The 14,983-nt window shown below is 46.0% G+C and overlaps 1 protein-coding gene across 13 annotated transcripts in view; it reads left to right on the forward strand.

Moving 5' to 3' along the window:
• Positions 1–8,428: 8,428 nt before the first annotated feature.
• INTS6L (integrator complex subunit 6 like) overlaps positions 8,429–14,983 on the forward strand; it is a 55,450-nt gene continuing 48,895 nt past the window's right edge. For 5 of the 13 annotated variants that reach the window (XM_082445282.1, XM_082445285.1, XM_082445284.1 and 2 more), the window contains exons 1-2: positions 8,433–14,216; positions 14,358–14,435. In XM_082445282.1, coding sequence (XP_082301408.1) covers positions 14,106–14,216; positions 14,358–14,435 — 189 coding nt within the window. In that variant the 5' untranslated portion in view covers positions 8,433–14,105. Of the gene's footprint in view, positions 14,436–14,983 lie in introns of all 13 variants that reach the window. The other 8 variants (XM_082445281.1, XM_082445283.1, XM_082445288.1 and 5 more) reach the window with 4 other exon arrangements.

Genomic DNA, 14,983 nt, shown 5'->3' on the forward strand with positions numbered 1-14,983 from the left:
CCTGGTAAACTTAATTTTCAAAAAAAGAATGTCCAGTCATCACCTACCCCCCACCCCTCAGATACTTTTATTCCATTGGTCTGAGGTGAGAACTGGGAATCTGGTAGTTTTTAAAGCTTCCCAGACGTGAATGTTCACAGCAGCATTATTCATAATAGCCCCAAAGTGGAAATAACCCACATATGCATCAACAGGTAATTAAAATGTGTTATAGCCATACAGTGGAATAATATTCAGCCATGAAAAGGAATGAAGTACTGATAGATGCTACAACATGGATGAATCTTGAAAATATTATGTAAAGTGAAAAAAGTCAGATACAAAGGGCCACATATTATATGATTCCATTTATAGGAAAGATCCAGAATGGGCAAATCCATAGAGCCAGAACTTAGTGGATGTCAGGGCTGGTGGGATTGGGAGAAAACGGGGAGTGACTGCTAATGGCCATGGGGTTTCCTTTTGCAGATGATGAAATGTTTTGGAATTAGTGAGTGGTGATGGTTGCACAATCTTGTGAATATGCTAACTGCCACTGAATTGTACTTTTTAAAAGGATTAATTTTATGGTATGTGAATTATATCTCAATTAAAAAACATTCTTCCTGGGTAACACCTAACACATTCCAACAATTGGCAGCATTATACTTCACATGAAGTTGCAAATGCTGACAGGAGTTACAGAGATTTTAAGTGTCCAGGTAAAGGGTTTGTATTTATTTCTGTAGATCACAAATTTAGTTTTCTGAATATGTCTGATTAGAAGAATTATCTGAGAGCTTCTTAAAACTACAGAATCCCAGACCCCTTCAATGAAGATTTAGATTCTGGGTCGTAATTAGATTCAGGTCTGGGGTGGTGCCTGAAAATCTATCAACAATACCTGGAATGATTTTGATGTTCAAACAAGTTTGGGAATTACAGTCTTAAGTGATGGGGAGCCATTAAAGGTTTTTTCTCTTTTAATTGAAAATTATGCTATTTTCTGAAATGTCTCCTTGTTTCAGCAGCTTATTTGAAGAGTGTTAATTTAATCAGAATTTTGATTTAGCACAGATGTTTGCCAAAGAGCAAGGAAGTGTTCTTATATTTGAGCTACATTAAACAATGGGAAATGGTCTGTGTATTTGTAAAGTCCATTTGATGTTAAGTCTAATTATGTCTCTGTAGTCAGTTCCCACAGTTAACAGATGTGAATTGATGTCAACCGTAGTTTTCTAACTGCTTTCTCATTGTTTCCTCCATCGTGTTCCTTTTTTCTTTTATCCATGTGTAGCACGTTTCTAACGCTCACATCATTCATGCAGTGTTTTTCTAAATGAAAAAAAATCTCTCTTTTCTGACAATAATAGAACAAAATTTTTAACTATAAAGAAAAAAATTAATGTTCTCCATAGACTTGCCTACTTCACAGAAAGAACTTCTATTAAAGCTGTGGTATATGTACTTCCAGACATTTTATGCATATATATAAAGGTGGAATCATACTATGCCTTCTGTCTTTTTCACTTAATTTGGTAAACAACTTTTTAAAAATTAATTAATTTATTTTTGGCTGCGTTGGGTCTTTGTTCCTGCTGGCGGGCTTTTCTCTAGTTGCAGCAAGCAGCGGCTACTCTTTGCTGCAGTGTGCGGGCTTCTCATTGTGGTGGCTTCTCTTGTTGCGGAGCACGGGCTCTAGGCGCGTGGGCTTCAGTAGTTGTGGCACGTGGGCTCAGTAGTTGTGGCGCACGGGCTTAGTTGCTCTGCCGCACGTGGGATCTTCCCAGACCAGGGCTCGAACCTATGTCCCCTGCATTGGCAGGTGGATTCTTAACCACTGTGCCACCAGGGAAGTCCTGGTAAACAACTTTTTAAGGATCTATCTACCTTATCAATCTTAATAGCTGCTCAGTATGTATGTGTACACCGTAATTTGCTTAATCAGTACCATTTTGAGAGACTGAAGTTATAATCCATTTTGTTGCTAATGTGATTATTTTTTAGCCTTTGGAATGAAGATCTAAACATTTGAAAAATAAAACCATGAATGTACTAGGAGAAAATATAGAACATTTTTTATAATCATGGATTAGGGAGAGCTTCTTAAAACACAACAACAGGGGCTTCCCTGGTGGCGCAGTGGTTGAGAATCTGCCTGCCAATGCAGGGGATACGGGTTCGAGCCCTGGTCTGGGAAGATCCCACATGCCGCGGAGCAACTAGGCCCGTGAGCCACAATTACTGAGCCTGCGCGTTCCTGGAGCCTGTGCTGCACAACGGGAGAGGCCGCGATAGTGAGAGGCCCGCGCACCACGATGGAGAGTGGCCCCCGCTTGCCGCAACTAGAGAAAGCCCTCGCACAGAAACGAAGACCCAACATAGCCATAAATAAATAAATAAATAAAAATTTAAAAAAAACACAACAAACCCAGAAGCCATAAAGAATATGTCAATCAAACTTGACAGCAGAAAAGTTAAAACTTTTAACAGACACCATGAACAAAGTTAAAACACATATCAACAGGTCGGATTAAATAGTTACAACAGAATTAAGAGTCATACTGTATGAAAAGCACATAGAAAGTATTAAGAAATATTGAAAATTCAATAGGAAAATGGATAAAGGATATGAGTCAATTCATAGAAGGGGAAATATAAGTGGCTCATAAAATTCTGAAAAAACTATTCAACTGCGCCAATTAAATAAATACAAATTAAAACAACAATGCAGAAGTACGTTTTATTATTAGCTTTGCAAAAATTAAAAATGATTAATAGTAGCCTGTTTTGGCTGCAGTGTGGGAAAATGGGCACCGACACAGTGTTATGAGGGTGAAAATTGACACAACCACATGAGAAGGACAGTTTAGTGCTCCCTGTCAATCCGTAATTGTCCACACCTTATGATCCAGCGGCTGCATTTTCTAGGACTCTAATCTACGGAAATGGCACAAGTCCATAAAGATATTTGCACAATACTCATTGCAGCACTGTTTGATAGCAAAATGTAGAAACAACCAAATGTTTTTCAATAGGGAAATGGTTAAATAAATTATGGTGCAATACTGTGCAACTTTTAAAATGAAGTAGAGCTGCGTTGTGCTGTCATGAAAAGATAACCAGGAAGTAATGTTGGGTAAAAAACAAAATTGTAGAACAAGATGTGTGCTGTGATCCTATTTTTATAAACAATGTTTTTTAAATGTATCTATCATGTATGTGTATATAACACGTAGCATGCTCTTTCTCTCTCTCTCTTACATGCGTGCGCACACACACACACACACACACACATGCCTAGAATACACACAAACACTCACATTTACCTAGAAAAATGTCTGGAATGTAACATAGCAAATGTTAACAGTAATTACCTCTGGTGAGTGAAACATTCACTTTTTTGCACACATCTGTATGGTAATAAACCTGAATTTGTTACAATGAACAAGCAAAGCATTATTTCTGTAAACATATGTATAGAGAGAATATATATATATTTAGAATACGTATATGCATACATATATTCCAGATGAAATTATAGAATTCATCTAGAAGGTATGTTTTTGTGAAAGTTGACAGTTTTAGAGCAGGGGTATGAAAATGATGAGAGCTGGGCTTTAGTTTAATCTGGAGAGAGACAGTACCGAGGAAAAGGATAGATGGCAGAGACACTGTAGAAAGGAAATCTATAGGACCTGACAACTAATTATATGTAAGTGGACAGACGAGGGTGAGTTAAAAATAGCTCTGTCACTGAAAGAACTTGGAGATACCATTAACTTGGGTAGGGAAGCTAGAGGAGCTGATTTTGAAGGGAAAATTGTAACTTCAGAGTCTAGACAGATGTATTAGTTACCTATTTCTCCAAAGCTTAGCGGCTTAAAATAACAATAATCATGCATTATCTCTGTGGTTGCTGTGGGTTGGGATCTCAGGCTAGACACAGTAGGGAAAACTTGTTTCTGCCCCATGATGTCTGCTGGGAGCTGGAATCATCTGATGGCTCTTTCACTCACATGTCTGACGATTGATGCTGGTGTCAGCTGGGGGCGTAGTTGGGACTGTCTGCCAGAATACCAACATGTGGCCTCTTCATGTGGCCTGGCTTCCTCACAACATGGTGGCTGAGTTCCAAGAATAATCATCCTGACAGAGAGAGAGGGAGAGAGAGAGAATCGATCCAGGTGAAAGCCATTGCCTTTTATGACCTTGCCTTGGACATCTCCCAGTATTTCTTAATATATATATATATATATATATATATTTATTTATTTATTTGGATGTGACAGGTCTTAACTGCGGCACATGGGTTCTTCACTGCCACATGCGGGATCTTCATTGTGGCATAGGGAATCTTTAGTTGCAGCATGCAGGATCTTTAGTTGTGGCATGCGAATTCTTAGTTGGGGCATGTGGGATCCAGTTCCCTGACCAGAGATTGAACCCAGGCCTCCTGCACTGGGAGTGTGGAGTCTTAGCCACTGAACCACGAGGGAGGTCCCTGGCCATCTCCTAGCATTGCTTCCACTGCATGCCATTGGCCAGTGCATTCACAGCCCCCATCCCCAGATTCAAAGGCAGGAAGCATAGACCCCATCTCACAGTGGGAAGAATATTAGTAACATTATAAAAGCATGCAGGTGAGATAAATACATAGATGTGGCCATCTTTGGACAATACAGTCTCTCACACTCTATCATATCTTAAGGTGAATTAGACTATTAATGGCTCTAAGTAATGGATTATCACTTTCAGAGCTATTTGTATTTAACTAAGGACCCCAGTAGTCCCCCATGGCTCAACCTAAGTGAATAAGTCATTGAAGGTGAGGAGGCTACATCATTAAAAGTGGGAAGCATGAATCGAGGAAGAGTATTTTATCTTATTTTTTTTGAAAGACTTATTCTTTTTTTGTTTTTTGTTTTTTAATATTTATTTATTTGGCTGCACCAGATCTTAGTTGCGGCCCACGAGATCTTTAGTTCTGGCATGCAGGCTCTTAGTTGTGGCATGTGGGATCCAGTTCCTTGACCAGGGATTGAAGCTGGGCCTCCTGCATTGGGAGCGCAGAGTCTTAACCACTGGACCACCAGGGGAATCCCCAAGGAAGAGTATTTTAGCCTTTAATATAAAAGGCTCAATATAGAAAGACTTAATATAAAAGTAAAAAGTCTCAGAGTCTTTAATATGGCACACAAGGTTGTCTATGATCCGGTCCTTGCCTAATTCTTAGATTTAATCTTCCAATTATTCCTTAACTCACACCTTAAATACAAAGTATGTCAAAATACCAGGTATGCCAAATTTCGAGAAGTTCATCAAACACACTCTCTTAGGTCAGGTTCTCCAGAAGCAGAGCCTGGGACAAGGATCCGGGTCCTTGCAACTTACTGGTGGAGAGCTCTCAGGAAGAAGGACGAGAGAGAGAGAAGCAGGGTAGTGCAGGCAATGGAGCTAAGCAAGAATGTGGCCTCATTTGGAGTCTAGCTTTGGCCAGATCCCTAAAGCTGTAAAGCACGAATGACACCACAAGGTGATCCCATTCTGAGGCAAGGGGGCTGTGTCGCTGGCTGCAGGCTGGGGGAGGGGAGGCGGGCAGGCTGCCCACATGGCATGGAGCCTAACCTCTGGGCCCAGGCAGCTCTCCCTCCTGAGGGGAATTTTCCAGAGCAGGGGGAGCAGCGGTGAGCCTCCAGCAGCTCGTGTTCACAAAAGGGGACGTGGGCTGGGCACCAGCAGGGGCCACCACGCACGGTCACCTGTTTCAAGGCCTCAGAGCCTGGCTCATACTAGTCCTTTATCCGGGGATACAACCGCCTCTCCTTTTCTTCACTGATATCACCTCCTCCAGGACGCCTTCCCTGATAACTAGCCGGCTACAGCCTACCCTTCTGGGCTTGAATAAAACCCTGCTACAGCTATCTCTCTAGCTCAGCACTTACCACGTTGTATTGAAAGTATCTGCGTACATAACCAGCCTCCCTCGGTGGAGGAGAAGCTCAGATGCACAGGAAGTACGTCCTGCTCATCGTTTAGCCCCAGGCACTTAGCGGAGTGCCAAGCAGAGCGGGCCGAGGTACATATCCGGGTAACTGAACACCAGGTAAGTGACTTCCTAGGTGACGGTGCAAGGCCCTCCAGCTCTGCTATCAAGAGCTCTTCCATCCCCACATAGTGGGGGGGGGGAATGGAAAACCTGTCAATATATTTGGGACAAATTAAGTGATTTACGACAAATAAACTAGCTGTAGAGGTTCTTGCTACACCTAAGTACAAATACAGTTCTACCATTGTTACATTTTAAAAGGTATGTGCTAACATGGTTTAAATGCTGTCAATTAAAAAAAAAATAGCCTTAAGAAGGAGAGGGGGGCTTCCCTGGTGGCGCAGTGGTTGAGAATCTGCTGCCAATGCAGGGGACGCGGGTTCGAGCCCTGGCTGGAGAGATCCCACATGCCGCGGAGCAACTAGGCCCGTGAGCCACAACTACTGAGCCTGCGTGTCTGGAGCCTGTGCTCCGCAACAAGAGAGGCCGCGATAGTGAGAGGCCCGTGCACCGCGATGAAGAGTGGCCCCTGCTCGCCGCAACTAGAGAAAGCCCTCGCACAGAAACGAAGACCCAACACAGCCATAAACAAAACAAAAAAAACAAAAAAAAATTTTTTTTAATTAATAAATTAAAAAAAGGAGAGGGAAGAATTATGAAATCTATGCCTTAGCAGGAATAGAAAACCCAGAAGTTAAAAAAGAAACTAGAGGTATGTCATTGCCGTGGGCTAACTAATATGCAAAGGGCCTAAACCAAGGGAAAAGGAGTGAGATGAATTTGAGTTATACCTACAAGGTGAAAGCTCCCCAGGACCTGATGGCCTGGTGGATGGGGGGAGGGACGGAGGGCTCCAGATGGCTGTGGTTACTCCCTGTGTGTGCTGTGCCCCCTGGAGCTCCACAGAAGGGTTGAGGATGCCTTGTGAGTTCCTGACTGAAGCCCCACACCACAGGGGACGTAGGGCGGTGGCCTCAGGGCGGTGAGAGAGAACGAGGGGAGCAGCACAGAAGATATGAAAGGAAAAGAGGGAGATTCCAAGATGGCCACCCAGAGGCTCCTACCCCCTGACTGGTGACAAGAGGTTAGCCAAGTGGCAAAACCCGCTGGGGAGCTTGTCTGGGGGCTGCCCTGGGCCAAGTTTCATCATCAGCTCTTTTTATTTTTAGCCTACGCCACCTCTCAGAGTAACCAGGTCTATAAATGTCCATACCACTTGCTGTGCCTGGGCCCAGGGCAGAAGGGAGTCGCTAAAAAGCCTTGTGCTGGAAAATTCGCTGCCCTCGGTTGGCAGATGGCTGGATCTCCGGTGCCCCGGGTTACCTCCTGGACCACTGCCCTCAGTTCTCTGCGCAGCCCACCAGAGCCATCAACCCTCACCAGCTCTCCTCCAATCAGGCTTCAGAAATAAGGCTCCCCGAGCACAGGCAAAATCAATAGGTGTCAGGAGGCAGATCACAGCAAAGCCAGGTCCCACACAATCCCACAGGATGGGTTATCCAAGGCCAATCTGTCGGGGAATAAGAGGGCACTCTCCCAGGCCTGTGGTGCTTGCCTGGAGCTGGTGGGCTCCCTCCCACCCTCCTCTCTCTCTTCTGGCCCCTCTGCACCCTGCTGGCGAGCTGCTCCCATGCTGGGCTCCTTCAAATGCGTTCAGGCTCTCAGGCACCCCGCACACCCCTCTCATTCTGGTACTGCTCCTGCAGAGTCGGGAGGGAAGCTTGGGCTCCGGGATCGGGAGGCTGACCACCTGAGCAAACTCAGTTTCCTCCCCTGGCAAAATGGGACGAAAAATAATAGCCCTTAAATCGCAGGAAGGCTGCTCTGGCACATAGTGCTTAAGAAATGAAGCACTCACGACTCTAGTGTATCCCCCCAAAATCTGTCAGAGGGGGGCAGCTTCTCCCCACTCGGAGACTTACTTTTACTTTTATACTTCACTCAGCCAGCTTGTGCCCTTGCATGCAGGGCACTAGGCTTTTTTTTTTTTTTTCCACCGCAGGGCATATGGGATCCTTGTTCCCCAACCAGGGATGGAAGCTGCGTCCCCAGCACTGGAAGAGCTGACTCTTAACCGCTGGATCACCAGGGAAGTCCCATTGGGTCTATCTTGTTCACTGATGTATATCTGGCTCTTGGGAGAATCTCCCGGCACATAGCAGATGCTTAATAAACATTTGTTGAATGAACCCCTCCCCCCCGCCCCCGCTCCAAATATGCGTCTCTTCCTTTGTCGCCTGTGTCAGCGAGTGGACCCACAGTTTCCATATTGCCGGATAAAATCCCAAGTTCTTAGCAGGGCCTAGTAGGCCTTACATGACCTGATCCCTCTCACCCCTGCAAACTCATCTCTAGCCACCTCTCTCCCCATCCTACTCCCCCCCACCCCAGCTCCCCTACACTCTAGCAATACAGAACTTTCTTTTTTCCATTGGTTTTCTTTCAATGTCTCTCACCATCTGACCACCTCACCATTGCCTGCCTAGAACATTCTCTCTCCTCGCCTGCCCCATTCCTTACCTCCACGAGCCCTCCTTCACCAGGCTACTTCCTACATTTCCTGCAAGTCATATCCTTCAGGAAACCTTCTCTGTATGTCCTCCTGACCTCTCCAGCCCTTCTAGAATATACGTTCTTTCCACTGCTCCCAGAGCACTATGCATTTCCTCTCTCATAACACTTAATAAAACATTGCATCTACACTTTTGATTATTTTCCCCACTAGAATGTAATGTATGAGGCCATGGACTATATCTATTCTTTTATTTAATGCTTATACAGAGATAACTCTGTGCTAAGCACTTCTGTAAACTCTGTAAATATTAATTCATTTAATCCTCATAACAATCCTATGAGGTACTATTGTTATTGCCATTATACAGATGATGAAGCTGAGGCAGAGTTAAGTAACTTGCCCAAGGTCACATAGCTAGTAAACGGCAGAGCTGGGATTTGAGCCCCCAAATCCAAGTTCTTAACCGTTATAACATGCTGTGTCCCTTGTTCACCAATATATTCTCGTTGCCTGTCATATAGAAGGTCCACCCAAGGAATATTTGATTAAAAGAAAGAATGGCTAAATGAATAAAGGCTGTGGAAATAACACAGTCCTTTGTGGGACCAGTGGGAGGAAAAGCGGTAGCCACAGACCGAGACAGAGATTAAGTTTAGGAGTCAGAGAAGTTGAAAGCAAATAGTCCAAGGGGTAAGGAAGATTCCAGGACAAGTGGCAGGTGATGAAAGGCAAGGTGGCGGGGGCAGGGGAAGCTCAGAAAGGCAAGTGACAAATGGCTCTACAGTCGACAAAGGAAAATATAGAACAGACCATTGGATTTGGCCAGGAGCTGGCCCCTGGGACCTCAGAGTAGTTTCCAAAGAGTGCTAGGGAGAAAAACCAGATTGCATGGCCTTGAGGAGGGAGTAGATGGTGGAATTTGGAATTTGGGAGGGGGTAGTAATCAGGTTAAGTAAGGTCTTTTTGTCAAGATGCGGTGATTAGGGCCTGCTTAAAGGCAAGAAGTAACAAATCTTTGGCGAGTGAGAAATCAAACCAGCCCTCATCAAAACAAAGAGTCTATTGTATGGTGGTGGACCACCCCAAGGCCAGCCACATGAAATGGAAACATGCACAAAGTATGCTAACATTTGTTGTGAAGAGAATGAAGGCCAGGAGAGCAGTGCTTGGTAGGAATTCCTTCCTGAGAGATGTCTGGTAACCTCAGACATGAGGTACAATAGAAAGGCCTGCAATGAGGGGCCATGGTGAAGTATTAAAGTGAATTGATTTAGAGGCTATGAGTGGAAGAAAAGCAAAAAAAGAGTAGAGACACGAAGAGAAAAGAGAAAACTATTTTCAAAAGCTCAGGAGTTCAAAAAAGCAAGAGCAACCCAGAAAGAAGACAGGGGCATTGGTGTAGGTCATAGAGCTGCCGCGAAAAAAGAATTCTGTTAACTGGCCAGAGGTGGCAGCGAAAGTGGGCCTGAAAGTTGGAAGCTGCAGGGGTTCTGCCCGGGGGTGGGGGGGCAGTCAGCTCCAGGGCTTGGTCTGAAGGGGCCTACTGGGCCCCAAATCCCAAAGACCCTGCATCCACAGGGACAGGGAGCTAGGCCTCCCGCCCTGCTGGGGTGGGGTGACAGGCAGGGCTGGGCACCCCGAGGAAAGGGGCACCTGGGAAGACAATGAAAGAAGGGCAGCCACAGCACATGCAACTGTTTCTTTCAACAACCATTGATTGAGCTGGTACTTGGCACCAGGCATTGGTTATAGGCTCAGCCTGCTCTCCAGGAGTTTACATTCCAACAGCAGCAAAGCCAAAGCACAAGTCAACCTATAACAAGGGGGGCGGCGCTGATATTCTGTAGCAGAGAAAGACGTAGAAAGGGCTCTGGGGGTCTTAGTGTTGGTGTGTGTCAAAGAAACGCAATAAAAATACCCACCCCAGCATAATGCAGGGTTTACTTTCCCCTAAGAAGTGAAGAAGAGAGGCTTCAGGCTAAGGGCTTGGAATTTGGTTTAATCTGAATAAACTCGTAAATCCACCAGAAGGTTATTTTTTTTATTGGGGTATAGTTGATTTACCATGCTGTGTTCGTTTCAGGTGTACAACAAAGTGAATCAGTCATACGTATACATGTATCTACTCTTTTAGATTCTTTTCCCATATAGGCCATTACAGAGTATTGAGTTCCCTGTGCTATACAGTAGGTTCTTGTTAGTTATCTATTTTATATATAGTAGTGTGTATATGTCAATCCCAATCTCCCAATTTACCCCTCCCCCCTGGTTATTTTTTGTATATTGTCACTTTTGTAGTTTATAATGAAGACATGGATGTTGTCCCACTGGAGCGCCTGGTGACTAAGACTATTTGTGCTTCCTTAGCATTTTTTGGAAAACTGTTTCAATAGTATTCGCCTTGGAGGGTTTTTTTCTTCTTTTTTTGGTAAATTTGTAATTTGTATTTGGGATACTTTGTGATTTTTAACATAGCCTCTTTCCTGATTATAAAAGCAAAGCACGCTCATTGTAAAAAGTTAGGGGAAAATTGTAAAGATTTTTAAATGTCATCTTAAAATACTGTCTGTGAAGACATAGAGAACAGACTTGTGGTTGCCAAGGGGGAGAGGGGGGATGGGAGAGGGATGGAGTGGGAGGTTGGGGTTAGTAGATGGAAACTATTACATATAGAATGGATAAACAACAAGGTCCTACTGTGGAGCACAGGGAACTATATTCAGTATCCTAGGATAAACCATAATGGAAAAGAATAGGAAAATGAACATTTATATGTATAATTGAGTCACTTTGCTGTACAGCAGAAATTAACACAACATTGTAAATCAACTATACTTCAAAGAAATAAACAAACAAACAAAGAGATAAATAAACACTGTGAACTGGGGCATATCACAGTCCATATACATTTATAATATATCATATACATAATACATAAATATTTATTTATATGTTTATAATTAAATATCTTGATTATATTTATTATATAAATATATGTTTGTTTATATATATTTAAGTATATAAATAAGGACTGTGATATGCCCCAGTTCACATATATATGTGTGTGTATATATATAGCTCCTAATAGGAAATCTTGTATTTCTTCACCAAAGGATAGTCTAAACAAGCAATCAACCCCATGCATGTGATCCAGTGAGCTGAAAGTGCTATATTATGACTTGGAGTTGACTTCAACAAAAACTGTGAATGAGGCAAAGTTTGTTTCCAGGTAATAATCTCATCCCCACCTAATGCGAGGCAGAATTCTTAGATGGTCCCCATGATCTCCCCTGCGTGATATTATGTCCTGTGTAATCTTCTCTCCTTGAGTGAGTGTGGGTAAGACCTGTGACTTGCTTTTAGTCAATAGAATATGGCGAAGGTGACGGATGGCACTCTCATGATTAAGTTACATTATATAAGGCTCCATCTTAGAAGACTGCAGTGAGTGATTTTCCTGCTGGCCCTGAAGAAGCAAACAATCATACTGTGAACAACCTATGGGAGGGAGGTAAGTGCAGGTGGACCCGAGGGTGGCCTCCACCCAGCAGACAGCCACAAGGAAATGAATTCTGCCAACATCCATTCAGGATTCAGATTCACCTTGGAATCTGATTCTCTCCCAGTCACGCCTCCAGATGAAAACACAGCCTGGCTGACACCTTGATTGCGGTCTTGTGAGACTGAGCAGAGAATCCAGCTACACCGTGCCCAGACCCCTGACTCATGGCAACTGTGAGATAACAAATGTGTCTTTTTCATCCTTATTTCCCCATTAATTCCCACCAGCTGTATCCCAGATGGGCCTGAATTGTGCTATGCATGTTAGTATCTCTGGCTGAATTTTTGTTCCCACCATTCCTTTCAATCCAGAATCCCTCCCTTCCTGCTAAGTGCCTCATCTAGGAAACCTTCTGAACTTCGAGACCACTGGACCATTGCTTCCACCGCTTTTTTTTTTTTTTTTTTTTTTTTTTTGCCACACCACGCGGCTTGTGGGATTTTAGTTCCCTGACCAGGGATCGAACCCGGGCCCTCGGCAGTGAGAGCATGGAATCCAAACCACCGGACCACCAGGAAATTCCCCCACTGCACTTTTTATTTGCATCACTTGTTTGTCCCTGATTCATACATTGCTATATGGCCTCTTCTGAAATCTTATTTTTATGAAAATGTTATTGAATATGGATTTTATATATATTACAAGGAACATATCAAATGAAGTTGTAAACTCACTGAAGTTCAGGATTCCACGTTGTGCACAGCATACTGCTGGGAATACACACCTCCATATTTAAAATTCGAGTTACATGAAGCAGTCAGCCAAGCGTGGTTGGCCACTCATTGAGACTCTCCGTAGAGCCAGACCTGAGAACATCCCTCAGTGTTGTCCTCATCTCCCTGAGCTGCACTTTCCTTTACTGAAAATTGAACATAATGCCACCTACCACAATTATTTCAAAGACTAAATGAGACTAACGTGGGTGGCTGACACTTCATAGGTGCTCAATAAATGTGAGATGAATCAGAATCCAGGATGGCAAACCTTCCATGTGTAAAGGCTGCACAGACACGACAGTGGGTGGAATTATCACAGGCAGGGCAATACTTCAAAGTGCTCAATGAAACTGAAGAAGCTTGTGCACACAAAAGGCCAGTTTAGGTAACTGTGTTTAAGTTTTAGTTTCCTTTCTAAGTAGATATACGCGGAATGCAAGGCCAGCGACCGACTCACAAACACTGATCAAGCGTGGGGAGGGATCTGAAGGAATGCGAGTAGGTCTTGCCAGGAAAGAAGTTTGCTGCTTCTGAAATGTTTTGGTCTTAGCCACTGGCAGGATTGATCGATTGCAGTTAGCAAAGCGTCTTCTATACAGCCTGTCCAAGCATCTGTTTCTGTACCTCTGCACAACTGTTGCTCAAATTCACTCTTCCTTTCGAATTATCATCTTTGAAGAGCAAGAGAAAAGTCCATCCAGACCACCCTAAGTATCCTAACAGCTTCCAAGTCCTTTAAATGAGGGTCCTTAACATTTCCCCTTACCCCCTGCCTGGGTTCAAACTTCAACTCCCAGGGTTCGCCCAAGTCCCTCCCCTTGCCCTGTCATCTAATGAATATGCAAATAACACATAATTGGCAGCCAATGGCGTGGGTTCTGGTCACATGGTGCCCATGGTAGGTGAGCGAACAGAAGTTGTGTGTTGGTTAACAGACAGCTCTCAGTCTGGGGCGAGCGCTTCAGTGAGCTTGGACCGATGCTCGGGCAATAGTCCCTGCGGCGGCAGCGGCGGCGGCGGCAGTAGTGGTGGCAGAAGAGAGGAAGGGGGAGGGTCCCGAGGGCTACACACGCTCACACTTTCAAGTTCCCTTGGAGGGAGAAGAGGTGCGGCTGCAGAAAGAGGAGGCCAGGAGCAGTTCCATCCGTCCCGTCCCATCTCCCCCTCTTACTCTTGCTCCCTGCACCCTGGCTCTGCGAGAGTTGAGGGTTCGGGTGGCAGTACGCGGCAGTGAGGGCAAGAGGGCCAGGAGAGTGGGCACCGGAGCCAGGGGTGCGGGGGAAGATGCCCATCCTGCTGTTCCTCATAGACACGTCCGCCTCTATGAACCAGCGCACTGACCTGGGCACCACCTATTTGGACATTGCCAAAGGCGCTGTGGAGTTATTCTTGAAGGTAAAGGGAGGGGAGGGGAGAGATGGGGAGAGTTCGCTAGGGATGGGGGTGGTGGTGGATTTAGGTGCTTCTGTAACGTTGGTATCGCCCCCTCCTCCCCCTTTCCCTTCGCGGCCCCCTCCGTCATCCCTCGTCCCTCAGCTGCGCGCCCGGGACCCGGCCAGCCGCGGAGACAGGTACATGCTGGTCACCTACGACGAATCCCCGTACTGCATCAAGGTAAAGGGGCCATCCAGGGGGTGGGCCGGGCGGGAAGCGGGAGCCGGTCGGCCTGGGCAGCCGAGCCCCCCTGCCCCCGCCCGAGGCGGTCCTGCGTCGCCCGGCGGGGCGGGCGGGGCGAGGTGGGGGCGAGGGCGGGAGTGAGTGGCGCCTCCGCGGCTTCCGAGGAGCCGCGGCGCCGGGGGTCGGGGAGGGGGCCGGGGGAAGGGCGGCCCCGGGGAGAAAGCGCAGGAGAGCCGGGCCGGTGGCGGCGGCGAGCGCAGCCGCCTCGGAAGATGGCGGACATTTTGCTTTTGTATGAGCCGGAGAGGGAGACCGAGGGCGCTGCTGAGATGGAAAGGAGGGAGGGGAGGGAGGAGAGGGGAAGGAGGGCCCGAGACCCGGAGGGAGGCTGCGGGCGGGCCCGCCCCTTCGGGGCGCACCGCGCGCGGTGGAGGCCGAGGGGCCGGACGGAGCCGGCGACTCCGCCCCGAGGTGCTGCGGGCTCGCGCGCGGGTTTTCCTGGAGCCCTGGCTCCGCCCCCGGCCCCTCCTTCCCCCCCTCCTCCC

This window comes from Balaenoptera physalus (genome assembly GCF_965194825.1).
Source record: "Balaenoptera physalus genome assembly, chromosome: X".
NCBI classification, from domain to species: Eukaryota; Metazoa; Chordata; class Mammalia; order Artiodactyla; family Balaenopteridae; genus Balaenoptera; species Balaenoptera physalus.